The 20,561-nt window shown below is 37.2% G+C and overlaps 1 protein-coding gene across 1 annotated transcript; it reads left to right on the plus strand.

Moving 5' to 3' along the window:
• Positions 1 to 7,492: 7,492 nt before the first annotated feature.
• Positions 7,493 to 18,356, plus strand: LOC139743799 (uncharacterized). The gene is made up of 6 exons (XM_071654255.1): positions 7,493 to 7,930; positions 12,238 to 12,368; positions 13,403 to 13,509; positions 15,575 to 15,650; positions 17,414 to 17,545; positions 18,094 to 18,356. The coding sequence occupies exons 1-6, from the start codon at positions 7,614 to 7,616 to the stop codon at positions 18,270 to 18,272; spliced, it is 942 nt and encodes a 313-aa protein (XP_071510356.1). The 5' UTR covers positions 7,493 to 7,613; the 3' UTR covers positions 18,273 to 18,356.
• The last annotated feature ends 2,205 nt before the right edge of the window (positions 18,357 to 20,561 follow it).

A 20,561-nucleotide genomic window follows, 5' to 3' on the forward strand; every position in this document is an offset into this window, starting at 1 on the left:
TCAAAATTACTTTAAGGTTCCCCCCCCCCCTATGTTTCGACCCACCGTACGCCACTTCACACACACACACACACACACACATATATATATATATATATATATATATATATATATATATATACATATATATAATAGATGTGTGTGTGTGTGTGTGTATGTGTATATTGTGTAACATATGCATGGTCTAATCTTGAGCCCCCTCCAATGTTTGCCCCCCCCAATCCAAAACTGCTTCCGGCGCGCCTGAGTAAAGGTACACTAAATTTAAAGCCAGTTACAGAATATGAAGTCCTGTCTTAATTATTGTCTCTGAATGTAAATAAAGCATGTGGTCATGATACTATCCCAGCTATATAGGCTGATAAAAGATGCAGCAAATTTTATTGCTAGACCATTGACCCATATTTTCAATCTCTCACTTTGTACAGGAAAAGTTCCAAATTCGTTGAAAGTGGCCAAAGTAACACCTATCTATAAAAAAGGTGATAAGGAAAACCCTGGTAATTATCGGCCAATATCTGCTTGTCCTTCCATTATTTGCAAAAATTTTATAAAAAATGGTTAATGATAGATTACTTAATTTCTTTGAAAAGAATGATTCATTGTATAAACATCAACATGGTTTTAGAAAGAAATATAGTACGAAGCTTTCCTTAGATAACTTGATAAATGATGTTATCAAGTCGATAGACAAAGGGGTGGTCACTATAGGAATTTTCGTTGACTTTAAAAAGGCATTCGATACCATAAATCATAGCATTTTGTTTGAGAAAGTAGAACATTATGGGGTGCAAGGTATGCCCCTTCAATGGTTTAAATATTATTTAGCTGATAGATTTCAATTTGTAAGTTGTAATGGGGTATATAATCCAGGCTGTATGGGTACAAACCAATAACTTTGCGGTGTACCTCAGGGGTCAGTTTTGGGACCAACTCTTTTTCTTCTGTATATTAATGACTTACTACATTCAAGTGACTACTTTACTTTTAGATTGTTTGCTGATGATTCCAATCTATTTCATACATTTCCAGTAGGAAAGTACGAAATAGATTTGAGAGAAATAACAGCAGAATTAAAGAAAGTCCTAGACTGGTGTAATGTTAATAAAGTTACTACACTGCAAAAAGTCCGGTGTTAAATAGTGAACACCGAGCTGGTGTTAAATTTCGGTGCTCATTTATGGTGTAAATGAACACCTCCAGGTCTCATTTCCAAATATAAAACTGTTTTTTGAAGAGTTTCTTAGTAACTGCACTTCTTGTTGATTTTAAATTTAAACAAGACGATCAAGAATTTTACATTAAAATACTAGATTTTTGGACAAATGTGAAAATAAATTTACACACCACAGTAACACCAGCTGGTGTGGTCTCTTATTGAAGCTGGACGGGTGTTAAACCATCCGCATTGATATTAACACCAACAAATATCAAATCAACACCATGTGGTGTCATTTTTGAATTAACACCAGTACAGTGTCAAAATATCACCAAGTACAGTGTCAAATTAACACCACGATGTGTCAGGTGAACACTTTTCAACACCATCACAGTGCATTTTCTACACCTATGGGTGTGGTCCTCTTTAACACTTGATCGGTGTTGAATTTAACACCCATAAAGTCATGGTGTTAAATCTAACACCGATGTTTTTACAGTGTAGAAGTTTGTCACAGACAAATTACATGCTAATCAGAGGACGTAGACAGACAATTAATGTGCAAGGCAGAATTCAGATCATGGATACAGTTCTGCATGAAGTAGATGTTACAACTTTTATTGGAGTAGACATCGATAAACATTTGACATGGAAAAGTCATATTGCCAAAGTAAAATTATGTATACCCAAAAAGGTTGGTATCCTATACCGACTGCGAAACTTTGTACCACAAAATATTTTGATTTTGCTATATAAAAAATTCATACAGCCTCATCTATGGTATCGAAGTTTGGGGGGAAGCTAAAAAATTTGATCTAAATTCTATATTATTAATTCAAAAAATGGCACTACGTGTGATAACATTCAGTACGTTCATGACAAGGTCAAGACCATTATTCAGGGATATTAAGATACTTGATGTTTATCAACTGCATAGATTATCTATCTGTAGTTTTATGTATGACTTGATTAATGAGAATTTGCCACATTCGCTGTCAGAATATTGTTCATTAATTCAACATGGATATAGTACAAGGGAAAAAAAAGATGTGAATCTTTATATACCAAAGGTATAAAAGACGAGCTTGGGAAAAGAGTGTTTATCTTACCTATATAGGTACAATATTTTGGAATGACCTACCAATCAAAATTAGGAAGAACCCATCAAGGTCAAGTTTTCGAAAAGCTGTCGTAGAACTTTTGTTAGAAAGTTAATGTACTCCTGACATTTTGTTAGCATATATTTTACCTTTTTAAATGTAAATGCAAATTTTTTCGCTATATATAGGCATTGTTTATGTTTTTGATATACATGGATTACAGATTATTATCAGTAAATTCATTACGTCACAAACTGTTCATTTAATCAGATATTTTTTACTTTCTTTAGTACTAGAGTTATTGATAATTGGTAATCGTAGCACATTACTGAACGGTAATAAACTAAGAAATGATTATACTTTATAACTGCATGAATTATAAGGGGCCAGACTTGACTAGCATTCATGCTATTTTTCTGGTTCCTATTATCCTCGCTTTTTTATGTAACTGATACGACTATAAACATGCACAATGATTGTTATTGCATTGGATAATAAATTCATTCATTCATTCATTCATTCATTCATTCATTCATTCATTCATTCATTCATTCATTCATTCATTCTTTCATTCATTCATTCATTCATACCTGTCAGGGCTGAAGCGGCGACACCAACGTAATACTATGTCTATGACTTTTGCTTTCGCAGTTTAATTAAATCAAATGTATAGAGAATTAAAAAAATAATAATGATAATGATACACGTATATTTTATTTCCTTTCTATCTAACATCTGCAACATTAGACCCTATACGTCCGTACAAAACTACTGAATCAGCCTTGTCTTGATATCATATAACTCTGTAATCAGCAAATTGCAACGATCGTCATTCAGGGGCGGAACCAGGTATTCTATAAAAGGGGGAGGCATTTATTTACCACTTCCCGGTTTAGACAAGCAAAACCAAACAAACATTAAAAAAGAAGCTTTTTTTTTTTGTCAGCTGATGAAACCCTGGAGCGGCACGATAAAATGCAATCGGCTGACAAGGATGGTTTCTTCTTCTTCTTCTTTTAAAGTACGAAAAAAAAAATAGAAGGCGCATGTGTATTATGTGTCCCCTTTTCATTTGTTTCTTTTTATTTCTTTTATTCAAGATATAGAAAATGGAATTAAAGGGGGCGCGCCCGATGCGTCCCCTCCTGGATCCGTCACTGATCGTTCATTAAACAACATGCAGAATTACTGACAGAAACGCTTGCACAATGAAATCGTTCGATTTCAAAACAGTTTCCTTTGCTTTCTAGGCCTAAAAACAGGATCCACCTATACGAGCAACGTTATAAATGGTTATATGATACATGTAATTATTTTTATGATTACATGATACATGTAATTATTTTAAGTATTTGAAATTAACAAAGCAAACAGATGATTCTGTTCATGTTGATATTGGGTAGACATTAAACAGTTTAAAACAGAAGAACATAATGTATCTAAATCCAATCAGACAATAACTCGTATAGGCCTATGTAGGCATATCTAGGAAATGACTAAACGGTTTGTCATTAGAAGGTAGGCCCTAAATGTCCATTTCCTTTCAATTTTCTTCAAAATTCTATTTGGATTTTGTTCCAAAAAGCTAGAAAGTTATGTTCACTGGGCAACAACAGAGTTACAGCGGATAGAATGAAGACGAGAAGAAAAGGTAAACGGAAAGTAGTAGTTTTGCAACAGGGAGGTGAACAATATACATTTTCAAATAAATCACAATCATGCCCAAGTGACACTATACCTACTTCGTGTGTGCGTGTTATTCTCATATCTTATAGGTTCCTAACGCCATACAAAGAAAAAAATCTCTGCTGTAAATTTTGTGACATTAAACGTCCGGTATCATCCTGTCATGAATAGTTTTCCCTGTACATGATGTGCTACTATATAGGCCTACTCATATTTCGTAAAGCAGAACAAATTGCGTTGCTTTTTCAGTGATTGACAGATATCGACCCAATCTGGTACAAGAGTGGATTTGCTAAGGAACATGTCTTGTTCTTTAGTTACACGTGAAAAAAAAAATAACACCCTCAGAAATTCAATCTCGGAACCTATGAGAAGAGAGTCGACAGGGGAACAATATGATATAGGGGAGATGAAAATATGATAAACGTTTTGAAATAAATCAAAATTACGAGCATGCACCAATGCTACCAGCTTCTTGCGTATCATTGGCATCACACATCACAACACAACACCATGCAGAAATCGCTGCCGTAAATCATCGTGTCATAATAAACGCCCATATACTTATTCTCCTTAGGCCTACATCCTCTTTCCGTTCTCATACGTAAAACAGAACAAATTTTAACCTGATTGACGGGTGTCACCAATAAAGTTTATCTGTATAAAGACTGGATGTGCTTTTGAACATCTTTGTTTGTTTGTGTGTTTGTTTGTTTAGTGTGTGCGCACGCATGTGTGTGTGTGTGTGTGTGTGTGTGTGTGTGTGAGTGTTTGGGATTATTGTTTTTGTTAAGCGTGAAAAAAAACCCACAAAAATTGAAATCTCAAAATCTTTGAAAATTCTTGAAAAGAGTTGTCAGGAGATGATCAGGCCCACAACTATATAGGGGGTGTGGTTGTTCAGCATTGTCCAGAGGGTTCGTTTGGCAACACACACATCCCACTTTGGTGAGCAGGGTCCGATTGAAGAAGTGTTTTCTGTGTAGATTTGCTCATGTCATAATTATCTAAATCCACGGAAATAACCCTAATAGATTAAATCCCCAGTGACATGACATTAGCTCCAGCGATAACTGTCCCTGTCTTATTTTCCCCATAAGGACTTTATATAGGGTTAGCGTTTGGGTTGTAAAAGGTTTTAGGTTATACATATATAATTATGAGGATTAGGATTAGGGTTAGGGTTATGTTTGGCTTAGCGTGCAGATATTTCATGGGAGTCGCAGGAGCAAATAATGACCCCCCCACACACACACACACACACACGCACACACACACGCACACACACACACACTCGCTTCGTCTCCGGGTATAGGGTTGAGATTCTTCAGTCCGAGTGAACGGCTGAGAGAGATTTGATGTTAAGAATGGTATAGTATTGGTGGAGATGAGGACTGGGGTTTAACTTTTTGCAAGATACCAATAAGAAACCCCTTCAAATGAAATAGTACAGAACATGTCATTCTGAATTCAAAGTCTATTTGATGAAAATCGGTTTTGGAATGGCTGAGACATCCGACAAAAAAAAGTAAAGCAAAGCCATTGTAATAAAAGGTGGGATAAACCTTTTAGTGTAGGATTACTCTATCATGGATATCTCAGCCATTTCAAAACCAACTTTCATTACATAAACATTGAATTCTTCTTGGAATTACATGCTCTTTCACATAATGTGGTTTCTCATTATCTCAGAAAAAAAAAATGTTAGAAACCTGAAGTAAGGTCTCAACCTAAACTGTATACAAACCCTTTAAGAGCCATGATCATGAACTAAACTCGACCATGACCGTAGAATGCTTTGATCACGATGTCTCTTTTTTTTTTCTCTTTTCTAGTCGACACATTACAGAATACATACTATGAATGTAATACTCAAAGATGTCACATTATAAAAGAAACCTTAACAAAGACTAGTGCGTAGAAAGTTCAAAGTTCAAAGCCTTCTTCATCGCCATCCACAAGACAAAGTCATCCACACTCTGCCGACAGTGTAGCGCAGGTTTGGAGTTAAACGAATTCGAGTACGAGAGACCTCCGTGTGTGCGTGTTCGTGGGGGCGGGGGGGGGGGGGGTGAGAACTTGTAACATTGTTGATTAAACTCATTTGCATATATTTTGCATACTATATAATAGGAGGCTTTATAGGTCTAGCAAATGTTGATTAGGTGGTAAAGATGTCAGCAGTGAAAAATTCAAGGGTAAGATAATATATATGTCAGGGGAAAATAATGATATCAAAATGTCAGGGAAAAGTGGCTGGGACAAAATGTGTATCCAGTAGATATGTCGGAGGTAAAAATGTCGGGTGCACGTCACGAACTCACACCCCCGAGTCATACCGCCCAAGGAACTAGACACTTAGAGAACAAGGCCCATGAACCCGACATCAAGTAAGATAGGCACATGAGCTATATACGGTCCACGAGCTCAACACAATCAAAATGTCATAACATAGGCAAAAAAAAAGGGCCAGCATTACATCACGGGACAAAATATGTGCAATGTTGGTTTCGCGGGCCTTTTTTTTTTTTTTTTTTTTTCCCATATAGAGTCGAGCTTGTGGGCCTTAGTTGCCTTGAATCGAGGTCGTGGTTCTTGTTTGCCGGGATAATGTCGAGCTTATGTCTGGTAACATTTTACGGCCCTTTCTTCTGTTTCATGATTATGTTCAATTTTGTTTGTTAAGACTAATCTATACTTGAATCGTAGTACAAATATAATTTTCATTCAACTCGTGATGTTTGTAAATCTTACCAGAATACGCAAGCTTTAAAAGCTACAAAATTGTTGATGATAATGATTTTAATAATGAAAACATGATGATAATGATGACAACAGAATTAAAAAAAAATGAACGCAACGTTTATATTTACTTTCTATGACTATAACATCGCATAGCCTATCTGCAACGTACATGATACATGTACACGTACTAACATATACAACTGCCCCAGTAAAGCTATTATAGTGTCGGCGCTGTTCGTTTCTTCAGCTGTTATGTATGTCCCTTCTCAAAATTCACGTGAAGTTTGACAAACACACTATCATCAGTTATTCTCGCTTCCTATTTCCTCACTATCAGTGTCTATGTAATTCATCATCACGGACACGGCGGTCACTCGATCACTGACTTCAGAGTGTCAGATCAGCGACTCCACCGTGGAGCCTACCACCACCCCTTCTTTACCTCGACTACCACATCTGACCACCTCCTTGTCACTCGCCACAACATAACTATCCTAACCACATAAACCACTGCCACCACCTGTCACTTGATAGGCAGACACCGCCTCTCCACCACCTATTGTACGAGACTCCACGCTCCACTAGCCACAGCTAGACATGAACATCATCCAATCTTCCACTGTTCTCTCAATCCCCCACCCCCATCACCAGATAATACCAGCAGCCACCTTATTAGCATATCAAAGACGTGTACACAATCCTGTTGCCTAGAGCCGCGAAACCGTCTCAATAGCGGCGTGTATACATTGTTGAATCACACGGGTAGAAGCCAATTGAAAATAGCGCAGGAATACCTACCATTTGATATTTGTTTCCTATTTGATATGAAACTGATTCTTCGAAGGTGTGAATTCTAGAAAAGAAGGAGAGCATCGCAATATTTTCATTGGAACAATCACAGGGCATACGCAAACGCTTCAAACATGGCAACAGGACACATTTTGCCGGGATATGGCCATCCAGTTTCGCGGTTTCGCTCCAAGTCCGCTGACCCGACGATGACGGGGTACCGCTACCGCGGACCGCCTGCTCAGCCCTTGAGCAGCACGGAGTTTCAGGCCATCAAAGCAGACGCCATGCAGGCGTGGACTGAGGACAAGCTAGATTGGAATAAAACCCCCGACAAAAAGCCAACTACATACGCACATACATATTACAAGAAAGAACAAATACCGCCGGAACACCTTGCCTCCATGCGCCCGTCTTCGCCCCTCAGAAGAAATAAACCGCATCCTAAAAAGTAAGTTTATCTACCCATGCCACCATGGATGTAGGTCCATGATCTAGGCCCTATCTGAATTCTAATCAGCAGCCAGTGTTTATAAACGTACCTTCCATATTTCCAGTAGTAGTACTAGGTAACTGACATGATTATGCTATATATAGTATAATATACTAATAAATATACTTCATTGTGATCTTAAGGACATTATAATTATGGCACATTATCTGTGAAAATTATCCATCAGGAAGCTATACAGCCCAGTCGCTGTACATGGTACGTCGCGACATAGCGTAACAGTGTCTGGTCGGGCTATCAGGAAGCATGCTTATAATATTACAAAAAGCCTATGTATAAAAATAATTTCTTCTCGTTAGTTTTTAATCTTATTGTTTGCTAGTAAGAGGGCCCTATTAACATAAGCTATACTTGGCAAGCAAGGTTTCCTCATCTCATTTTCTTTTCAGCCATCTGTCTTGTAGATATGAGACAGTGCTGTACACCCTGCATAAAAACACCAGTTTATTTCTGGCTGGAGCATTTCCTGCTATGACTAAATTTGACCGAAAAATCGGTCTGTATCTGGTCGTCAGAGATATGTTCCGCGGAGACTGCATCTGGCTTCACGGATCCCCTCCTATACAAAGAGAGCAATAACGTCAAAATAATAGAAGACTCCTCTGGACAGATGGATCTTTCTGTCTTTGACTAAATAAGCCAACTCTCAAACGGCAATCTCTGCTATACACTTGCTGAAAAAAGAAAGAGGTCGGGCTGTGGAGATGTTGAGGGCATACAACTTGTAGCAGCTGTCCTGTATGTTATCAGGGAGGTGCCCTGGCTTCCGGTGTCTTCTCATTTTGCTGTGTTTCTCTGTGCTCGATGCCAGCATGTACAAGTCTCCAGCTTGTAAACTTACTCTACATCAATCAGCACTGATTCATTTTTTTTTTCTTTTATTTACAATGATATCAGCAAAATTGTAAAATTTGTTCCATTGTTTTGATTTTCAAAGACAAGGAAAAATTGAATGGCTTTTTTTGTTTCTTGGAGATGTTTTCATTCTCAAAACCCTATTATGTTGGGACCTATTTTAGTGTACTTGATGAAACACAATTCTACACATCTATAATCATTGATTAGTTGTCTGAGAAACAATTTGATATAAAGTGTAATTGTGAACTTTGTAATGAGGTGATATGGACACATGTGAAACTATATGTGACAGAGCTCTACATAAAAAGAAAAGATATAAAAATAGCATTTTAACAAAACTAATGTCAAGTTTGATTGAATGCATGAACATTGAGAAAGTTGGTCATTTTATCACAAAGAAAATTTTCTATTACTAGAATCTATCATGAGTAATAGAAAAACTATATACCAGAGATAGCAAATAAAAGTGATCAAAACAAATGCAGAGGGAGGGAGATTTGTACAACTACCATGTCATTCACTTCAGGTCATTTAACAGTTCAGTGAGCTCTTGGAAATTTGACTTTGAGGTTGTGATTTTGTCACTTATCCAGTATTCTTTTTTTGTTACTTTTTATCGTATAGCATTTATGTTTAGTAGTCTGTTTTCACGTTCAATTGTCCTATACTATTTCTTTCTTTTTTATTGATTAGCATCAATATTCAATAGCTGTTTCCACGTTCAACATGTACTTGTATGTTTTTAAACGGTTTATACTTAACCCTGAAAGGAGATTACAGAATACATGCAAAAGGTTGAAGTCACTACCTAAGTCATTACCTAAATTCAGGACAAGTATTTCGATTTGAAATTTGAAGCACACCTGAACTGCGGGAGACAAAACTCCTAGTGGTAGTGCTGTCCTTGTTTTGGTATGAATCACCCCGTTTGTCACAGTGTGCAGTGATTAGAGTTTGAGACACAAACAGTGAACTGCAACTGATTGACAAATTGCCCTACATCGACGTAAATAAGCACTGAATTGATCAGTATTTTAGTAGTAGCCATGATAAAAAATCATGGGAGTATATATGGCTACTACTAAAACACTGATCAATTCAGTGCTTATTTACATCGATGTAGGGCAATTTGTCGATCAGTTGCAATGAAAACATCTCGACGGAAGAATTTCATGAATTTAAAAAACAGTGAACTGTTTGTATGCTTTGTTTGGGTATTTTGGTCTATACCATAGTATGAAACCCTTTGCAAAGGAGGAATACCGGTAAAGACTTTCTGTAGAATCCTTCTTGGTTAATCCCCACAAAGCTCTCGTTAGGTGGAATGCGCAATGAAAGGTCACTTTTTGACAAGGCAACATCACAAAGGAATGTTGCGCAACTCAAGAGTGTCAGTTATAAGACGATTCATGGTAATCCCATCTTTTTTACTGCAGAATGTCCAAGTGTGCTAACACAAACTCATCAAGCGAATAGAGACTTTCACTATCCTATCTTCAACCCCATCACACTACTTACCGTATACCCATTATGATGTGAGATAATGTACTTCTATTTTCAATGCACCTAAAGAAAGGATATTACCATTGAATACCAATAGTAATATTATTATAGTATAAATGTCATATTGAATGTATATCCTTTGAAGTTGCTAAGTTTATGTTGAAATCATGCAACAACTTTTTACCTGTGAGTATTTAATGATTCTTCTATTTGAATTGTTCTGTTCATGAATAAGTTAGATAGTAGAAATGCCCTAAATACCAATTTTCCATACAATCAATAATCATACTTCAATGTTGTATTCTTCCATATAAGGGTTCAACCCTGATGGGAACAATCTGCCAAATTTAAGTAGTGAAACTTTTACTAAATTCATGAGAGTTCATAAAGGAAAAAATAATTGATAAACTCGAAGGACTCAGTACATGTAGCTCACAAGATTTATACGTAGTTGAAAGTTTGTTCTCTTCTATCTCCTGTATCCCTCACCCCCCATGTTTGTGTGTGTGAGTTAACCATGATTTTGATTGATGTTGCTTTGTAAATTAAACATGTTTTCTGAGAATATTTACACAAGGAACACAATTAGAAGATAAATATTCCCTATTTCTCTCTAGTGATGAGAGTCCTTTTTTTGTTATTGGTGGTGCCATTTCCTTAAAAATTTCCCAGATCTGATGAAAATTCATAACATAGCTGAATTCAAATATATCCCCCTCTTTCAAGGGCATTGCAGTCAATTAGTTATAAGAAGAGGATTGAGAAAGACATATTCAGTTCAATACACCAGTGATGTCATAGACATGATGAAGATATTATACATCCTTTAATGAAAGTAATATCAACTAATAATCATCATTGGGGAAGTTGATACAGATCAATGGAGTACTGTACTGTATGTTAGCAGAGGGAGCTCTTGTAAAATAAAGTACGGGAAATTAATTCTCTATTCCACAATTCAGTTGTTTTTGTGTGATGTGGATTGCTATAGTAACGGCAGTACACGTTGCTAACACAAGCCAGTGTTGGCTGGGGAATTAAGGCAAGTGCGTATTGTGTATATGCCAAGAGTATAAAGATAAACCTTCTGTCATCAAGGATACCAAGGATACCAAGTCCTCCTGTTCTGAGGCACTCAGGGCTTTGCAAACATCCATTGAGCCCTGTTTAATGATGCATCGCCTAGGCCTCCTCTGATAAGCAATGAGTTGAAAGCCATATTTACCTCCTTGTAGGTGTGAGCAACTAGCAATCAAGCAGTGAATACAAGCAGAAAGGGGCTTTACCTTTCTGCATGTACATAGACTACAAAATATAATGACTGCATGGTCCTGTAATTCACGCGAGTGCTTGCAAACTCTGAAGTTGGAATGTATGCATCAAAATTATGCTGGCATATGAGTATGTTCTGTTTTCTGAACATAATGTAAAATAACCATTTCTCAAACTCTGGAGATGTAGGTATGCTGGCCTGTTTTTGTAGATTTTATTCAAAGTGATGCATCCTCCATAGCAAGGAATTACAAATTTTATCTAATCAATGCCTTGCTCTTCACACTGTACTGTAGGCTTTTTGCAATGAAGGTAAACTTGAAGGATGAATGAAAATTATAATAATAGCCATGCATGTCCGTAGATGATTAAAAATTAAGGAAACTGCTACTGATAGTCATGGGATGTCAGATTAATTATTTTATTTACTTGAAAATAAGAAAAAAAAAAGTATTTTAATTCTTTGTGGGAAAAATCGGCCCAAACGTCTTGATTCTCAGATTAATTTGCCATGCCGGCTCCTTTCACTGATCTGTGATATCCTCAAGATTGATGTTGCACAGTTATTTGAATTATATTGATAAAATCTTTTCTGTGATTGTGTCTCCATCTAGTGTTTTCTTGACATGTCGTCTACACAAAGTGCCTGGCTATCACGACCCATACTCAGCCATGGGCAAGGAGCTTGGGACGGTGCATGGGTTCCAGAATCCAGATACCACTATCAGGGAGGATGTTTATCAAGGTTGGTTCCTCCTCGGATCGCAGATCAACGGTCCATCGAAGATGATCGAAGATGGATTTTTAATCAATGTACATTGTTTTTGCTGTATGTTTATTCAGCATTTGTGAACTAGCCTACTAATGAGTTTGCAGCATCTGAATAAACAATCAGCATGCATGGAAACTCGAAGATCTAAAAGGGATGTTTCAGTTTTAGCTGAGGTAGGGCTTCAGTTTTCCAATGTTTTTAGATATTTTTTTTGAGATAATTAGAAACCTCCCATGAAATATGAAAGACCATATAATTCCAAGAGGAATTCAAAGTTTATTTGATGAAAATTCAAAATAAAGCGATCCTAATTTAAAAATCCTCACCTCAGCCAAGACTATTCCATCCCTATAATATTTTTGTTTAAATATTTTTGATACATTTCTCTGGCTGAACAGTCCTTTGTCACAAAAATTATACTTCAAAAAAAAAGTACCAGACACTATTATTGCATTGAATGCAATCAAATGAGATACCCAGCTTTGATTTTTACTCAAATACTGTATTCTGAGCAAAACTGTTAATCTTTGCATGTTCAAAGAATTTATAATTCTTTATGAGCACTTTGAAAAAATGCAGGAAAAAAATGCAGCAGAGGTCCTGGTGTATCTTTGTTTTAATTCTCTCTATTGTGAAATACATGTAACATTAGAACACATAATTTTAGTGCAAAATGGTCAATCAAACGATGTGAGCATGCTAACCTGTTGAACATTGATATCTTTCCTTTTCTGTTTCTGGTGAAGTGGTCTTGCATTTTCAATCCTAAATTTGAATGGGCACTAAATACATTTCACATGAAAAAAAAAAAAATCTTGGGAAGTATTGGCTATAGTTATTAAGTTGGCCTGATCTTAAAATGGTTGGTAAACAGGTTGATATGTTTTTCGAAAGTGTCAAACGCAATATATAACCTCATATCTTCAGTGATACTTTTACTAGCAAGTGATTAAGATTAAACATGAAAGATGCGTACTGTCTCCCCTCTTTCCTTCACCCTTTTGCAGTTGATTCTCTCTGCTCAGAGAATGAACAGAGGGACAGAGCTCACCTGAGACATAAATACTTCGCCAGACCAAGAACGGCCAGTGTTCTCACCTACCACAATGATTCTGTAAGTGTGCACAGAATAACTTTTCTGGCTGATGAGATTTGTCAGAATACTGTAAAAGTGGAAATTTTTGCAGTGTTGAAATTTTCGCGCAACCAGAAACTAGCGCGAAAATAAAAGCATGAGTATATTTTTGCTTGCCATATGTTCCAGTACGTAGGTACTAACTGTTAACGTTAACAAGTTAGTACTCCGTAGTTGACGTCTTGATTCCGCGGAATTAAAAACACGCGAAACTCTTCTAACCCCGCCGAGCGCGAAAAATTAGTCGCGCGAAAATTTCCACTTTTACAGTAATTAGTTGTTTTGAAATGTTTTGAGCTAGATCATAAGAGAAAAATAATAAAAGTCAGTATACCCGTCTTTAATTCCCGTATATAAGCCCTCCCCGTTATAGTTGGTAGGTGGAACGCCATGTGATGATCGATTGTGCCTTATCAATAGTAGGCCCTACAGCTGTATTCCCAAACAAGCTTTGTGTGATTCAGTCTCAAGCAGAAGATTGATGGATACTGGGTGCTATGGCCTAATTTGTCGATAATCAATTATAAAACATTACATAGCAACCATTATCCAGTATGTTCTCAGATTGTAGTACTGTTTGTGTACATTTTTGGATAATATTTCACATTTTTGTCATTACCAATTAAAAATGTGTTATCACAGCATTATTTCACACATTTTCTGTTCATACTGTCCATTTTATAGCAAAAAACAAGAGTTTCTGCAGATGTATGGAAACTAGGTTTTACCTTTAAATTACCTTTAAAGCTGTTGGCCCCGTGGTTGCTAGCTTACAAACAGCCATTGCTTGCATAGCAGCCATGTTAAAATATCAAATATTCAAATCCAACTACAGATAAATTAGATATGCTTCAGAGTACAAAAAGTACTGTACTCTGCTTGGAAGACAAAATGTGAAGTCAGAAAAATATTACTCTTTACTATAGAGTGGTGGCACATACACAGCTTCTTACTTTATAATCATATTGTTAATTAGGAAAAAAAATATTAAACAAAAGGAGCATTTGATGGTTTAGATTGTATTAGAAATGATCAATGAGAACAAAAAAAAAACAGCAGAAATTTCCAGCCATCTGTATGAGCCAAACATCATGGCATTTTTAACTATGAAGCTTTAACAGATTCTGCATCTGTATAAAAAACCATATGGATGATACAAAAGTTTATGCATATAATATAATGGGGACAGGGAAAATGTAATGTGATATGAATTTTGAATTCTGAAGAAAAATCCTTTGAAGTGTATAGAGTCAAAATGAAGATTACATGATCAGATTGAAAGAAAAATACGTTTATGCCAAAGGCGTGTAGATAGTCACTGGTCAATACTCCTTGTTCTGTCAGAGGGCCTGAATGAGAGAAAGAATAGAATGAAAGAATTCAATTCAGGATGGACACTTGGCCAGTTAACACGTAAATGAAAGACTCTTTCTGACAAACACGTGAGGCTGCTTTATTTTTGTCAATGGTCAATCAATACTTTTCCCCATGGGCTGGCATTGTTGGCAATGTTTGCTCTTGGCTAGCGTTTGGTCGCAAACAGCATCAGGAGCGGCACATCCATTAACGTTGCTAGGCGCGACTGAGATAACCAGGGTGTTTCCAGTAAGAAAGTTGCTTCGCTCAGTGTGAGACAGACATGTACATGTAGCGGACCAACTTTAGTTTCCCTCTAGAAAAAAAGGAATTATTAATGGTTCATTTTCCCTTGTTGTTTCATGGCATATGCAGAGCAATGCAGGTAAGCTCACAGCGTGGCTGCTTTTTCACTTGTTTGTATAATACAGTTGTTCATACCAGGTGTATGTGATTAGAAGGTAAGCAATATCTTCTCCTAGAGAGATGTGTAGGAACAGTGATCATCACGGTGAGAAAAAGGGCATGGGAATAGAACTTTTCTGAGTGTGATGTTTAATATGAGTTAAGAGAGTATCCATGTACCTGTCTAGTTAACATCATTTTTAGTTTATAGATCATCTCATGAATTCATTTAGCTGATGTGAACATGGAACACTTAAATTTATAAGTTTTCTTTCACGCACAGAGCACAAAAAGGGTGGTGAATGACCCATGGTCAGCTCAGGCAGCAGAGGCATGGATGAAACTGGCCAATGAGAGAGGTGAGGATCTGTTGTCATGGCAACTTAAATGCATACCACTGGGGTTAAACTCCTGTATGTTCCTGGGGAGCAATTATTGTGTAGTACTTGATATTTCATATACCAGTAGTATGATAAAAATGTCGCAGGTGTTTCCATGTATCTGTCTTGTGCGCTGCAGTCAAATTCCTCTACAGAAATTATCCCCCTGTAATAGAAAATCAAACTTCAATTATGTTTTACATGGAAATCTTATTGATAAATGTTTGCAATGTTCCTTTTTAGGGGGAAAAGACTCTTCAATGTGAGGGTGGCTGCAACAAAGCGAAAAATAATATCTGCTTCTTTGTCTTCACCTATATCTTGTCAGTGTTATTATCATTGTTTTATAACTATCATTACTTTATTCTAAGTTGGCAACAGACAAACACATAAAAAGTGAGATACTTTTCCTGTGGCATAATATATTGTATAGTGTATAGGCCCAGTGTATGAGCTGCCTGGGTATTGCAAACCCTTCCTTACTGGTAATTTCTCTAACGCAGCCTCACCATCCCCTCACCGACACCACCACTGAATATGCGTATACTCCAATTCTCTCTCTCCCTCAAGAGAGAAAAAAAAAATGCTGGGTGAGAGCTAAGTGAGCATCACAGACAATTCTATTTTCCTTTTGTGAATTTGGAAGTCTTCAGAAAAAGAGGATGTTGCAGTAGGGCTTCGTAGCACTTTAAGTCACAGAACTTTTAACAAGCAGGCTTAGTAACTTTTTGAATGGGGAAAAAAAAAAGAGAAGATGAGATTCACACCACTCAGTCTTTGGCTTACAATAGGGGGCAAGGCTTGTTCATTTTTTGTTTCGCAAATCCTGTTACTTTCACCAAAGGCACCAAATACTATCACCTCGGGTGTTGTTTGCATAGCATTTAGTTGGTACTGTATTTGAGTGGAGACATTCAAGGAAGAAGTACAATCTGTAGATTACTTATAGGATTTCAGGGCTGCAGTAGACCCCCTATAGGCCTACAACGTAGAATTCATTTTAGATGAAGGTCCACTTTTCAGTGCGGTGCAGTTATTAGCAGAGACAATGACTCAGTAGTGGAAGTAGACCCTATTTTCCTTCACTTCCCACTATATACATTGTATTCATGATATGAATGTCAGAAAAGACTCTGGCTGGATATGTTCAGATGTAAAGCATACTGTAAAATCAGAAACACTCGCGGTATGCAACTTTTCCGAATTAGAGCTGATAGCCTTTTACGCAGAATGAAACTTTTGCAACTTGCTGAATGGCATTCAATGCATTGTGTACACAAAAACTTTTGCATGTATTTTACTTTGGTTGTAGAGTGTGATGGTGGACCAGATATATTTCCAATGTTCGTGCTAAACAGATCTGCATGGAGAAAGGGAAGTGTGCCCTCTGCCGCCGGTATGCTGTAGTTACACTGAAGAAGTTGACAAGTGTCCCTGTTTCCATGCAAATCATGATGCATTTCCATTGTTTTGTTTTTGTGTTTTTGGTTTTTTTGGGGGGTGGGGAGGTGGGGCCAGATGGCACCATAGAGGACATCCTCTGCTGGAAGGGAGTGGCCCAGCCAGGCAGGAGGATGCCCGTTGGGGTAGGGAGGCATTGGGAGGGGGTATTGTAGGGATTCCCTGTGGGGGAGCCGAAAGTTTTAACATGCTTGGACTTCTACCATAACTGGCGAGTTATTGGTCAGCATTCACTCAATACCTAACCTGACTCCCATCTCTGCTCCTCTCCCCTGGGCCAGACCGTAAGGCAGTACGAAACATGATTGAGAGGGCCAACGTGAGGGGCTTGCAGATCACCCACCGCTCCGACAAGGAACAAATTCCCTACAAGGCATCCTCGCATCGCTTCCTTAAGGCAGCGGGAGCAAAAGGTAACAGTCACATACATATCAGCCAAGCTTACAATTTTGTTTTCTATTAGATTAAACAGATTCGATAGATTTTTGTCTACTTGCATCTGCTATCAAGGGTCTGTTTCGTTAAAAGTTTTAAAGTAATCTTAAACTGCAATGATTACAGTTGCGAAGACAGCTGATGATTAAGCAACCAGTCACTAGGTATCTATAATGAAATTCATTCAATATAATTTTTTGTACAGCCTTTTTTTTATGTAATGTGAGTGCTCATGCAAAACCTCTGTAATACATGTACTACCAACACTGACCAACTGCATGCATGGCCCTATACATTGTGCAGAATGATTTGCGGTATTTTGCATGTATTCTGGATAACATATTCTACTACATTTCAGCTATTGCTTGGAGCTATTAGTTGCCAAATATCATACACAATTTGTGTATTTGTGTTTGTGTATGTTTGCACACATGCCTGTGAGAATTATCTCTCATTTTTCAAAGACATTGGCAATGTGTTTCATCTTTGTTCATGTCCCACTGGTCTGGTTTGGTCTATTTTGCAGAGGCGACATCAGTTGACTGTCTGATGCAGACCCTCGCCAGCAAGCCCAAGTCAGTCCCGATGAGCGGCCCCCATTTCCACATCACAGACTACAGCAACCTGACCACAGCCAACTACATCCGGGTCAACCCAAAGCACACCAGACCAGACTATGTCATACACCCCGAGTTTGTTCCTTGAACATTCAACATTTAGGCTAAGTTTGCAATACCGTAGTCTTTTTCATTGTATGCTTTTTCCCCTCCTTCATTGATCTTCCTTTTACTTTCAGTTCTTGCAATTTTCATACATAGTATGGGCTTGTGTGCAAGTGTCAGAATTGCAATCTGTGATCAATGTGCATAAATGGAGACCCCAGAGAAGCTCACATTATTACTACTCTGGTAGCGAGTTCTGGATGAGTGTGAATATGTTGTGGTAAGCATGGGTACACCCCTGTTAAAAGTCGTAGGTTTTCATATGTATGTTTTGCCAGTCATTAGTAGTATGATACATTAGAAGACCATCAACAATATCTTTGTATATGTCTTATTTCCTAATTTCCTCAGAAAAAAAAAAAATATCTCGTCTAAGTCACCCTGCCTATATCAAAAGCACAAATCCTTCTGCCTTGCTCTAATGCAGGACAAAGCAGATAGCACCAACGCAGTGGTTCCATAAGAGTACTGGGTAGGGGCCTACTGGTAAAGAAAAAAATAAGATACTTAGCAATGATTTTGTTTGCTCTTCTTCGCCCAGGATCAAAATACTATTCACCAACAGTGCATAAAACATGTATAATTCATGATGATTAATGACATTCTCGAATATTTCCCCAATGTACACATATAACTGGATAACTGGGTGGAATAATTTTATTAGTTGTTTTTGTTTCTGGTTGCACTGGTTGATATAAGAACTCCTAATCATGCACTATTTTTACAAGGAAAAAATGACTTTGACCTTTCTTCACCTTAAATCTTTCACACAAATGTAAACAATGCCAATGTGTTTGGCACATTTCTGTATTTGTGCAACTTTCATTGATGCTGCATTCTCCTTTGTTTTTTTTTAATTGCCTCAAAGGAGAATAAAGCTAAGGAGGAAAGTAATTGGTCATTTTTATTGAAACCTTTTTAGAGAGAAAAGACTTTTGAATATCAGTTAGCCATTTTAAAGTGGTGTCTGAATGTGATTCCCAAATGGGTTCTCAAATCATGTGATTCTGATATGGCTAGAGCCCAGAAAGCTGTGTTCACAATTTTTTTAATGGTCAGACCGAAATGATTTCTTTTATTTTGTTTTTTTATTTTGCAATTTTATAAATCAATTATCATCCTCTGTGGGAATGATGCATCATAATATATATCTGTCACATATGGAGAATATGACAATTCAGGCAATATTACATCTTTAAGGGAAGTATGTAACTGTGACCTCTGACATACTAAGTCAGAAGTACCATGTAAGTGACAAAACAGTGGCATGACAAAGATAATTCATTCCAGTGAAGTAGCCACTTTATCCAGCATTGAGACTGACTGATATTCTGAATGCAACTATTTTCTGCACTTATTTAATTTCTCATGCCAAACTCTCAGTAGTCTGGTACACATGTATTTCTGCAATCAAGCATTAGTAGCGTACTATCCTTTCACCTTCATTGACAATCATGTAATTAAACCTGCATTTCATGTTCTGATCTGGTAGTAATGGCTTGCTCATGTAACAGCCCAAGATAGGAGTACTTGAATACATTGTTGTCACAATAATGGCACAAGTACTTGACAGTAGCACAACATAGACTAGAAAAGAGGCTGAATATTGAAAGAGCACAAGGAAAATGGTTTACCTCACGTCCGTACTGTCCTGTAAATATAACTTTCACTTTCATTCAGGACATACCACACTCTAGTATGCCATTCGACAGGTGGATGGGTGCATGTGTAGGTCACAGAGCATTGTGCAGGGATATTGTGTGCAACAGAACTCCTCAAATTTGTCATCAGATAATGTCTGTATTTATTCACTTATGGGTAATTTTCCTACTGCACCAAGTTTTGTTTTGTTGTTTTTTCCCGACTATGCATTCACTTTCCTTTCTGATTGGTAGTTGGGTGTGCTTTACAGATGCAAATTTGTCAAAAAGTCATTATTGCTGTTTGCAAAGTAGAGTATAATACTGTGTATTTGGCACTTTGATACAGATATAGTTGATTGTATGTGTAGGGATTCAACTCCATTTTTGATCAGTGCTACAAACTAGCAGTGATGAAAATGGAAGATAACTCTAGCTAGATTTTGACAGCTGCATTTCCCTTGGTCAGCTGGGTCAATAAGAGGTATAGTAGCCTCAAAGTCTTTTAAATGCCAGCTGTTTTTTCTCTTTTTGTCTTTTCTTGTGTCAGAGATATTTGATATGTGTCCTGTGTATAACCGAGGAGCATTCAAAGGAGATGTCACAGTTCTCAACTCCCTGAAAATTCAAAG

The sequence above is a fragment of the Diadema antillarum genome, unplaced genomic scaffold (genome assembly GCF_040938485.1).
Source record: "Diadema antillarum isolate AM-2024a unplaced genomic scaffold, OU_Dant_1.0 seq00001106_RagTag, whole genome shotgun sequence".
Taxonomy (NCBI): domain Eukaryota; kingdom Metazoa; phylum Echinodermata; class Echinoidea; order Diadematoida; family Diadematidae; genus Diadema; species Diadema antillarum.

Excerpts from the sequence above, each read along its gene's own strand:
- LOC139743799 (XM_071654255.1), top strand. The coding sequence starts at position 7,614 with ATGGCAACAGGACACATTTTGCCGGGATATGGCCATCCAGTTTCGCGG. Across the intron at positions 12,369-13,402 it reads CAGGGAGGATGTTTATCAAG|TTGATTCTCTCTGCTCAGAG; the intron begins GTTGGTTCCTCC and ends ACCCTTTTGCAG. Across the intron at positions 13,510-15,574 it reads TCACCTACCACAATGATTCT|AGCACAAAAAGGGTGGTGAA; the intron begins GTAAGTGTGCAC and ends TTTCACGCACAG.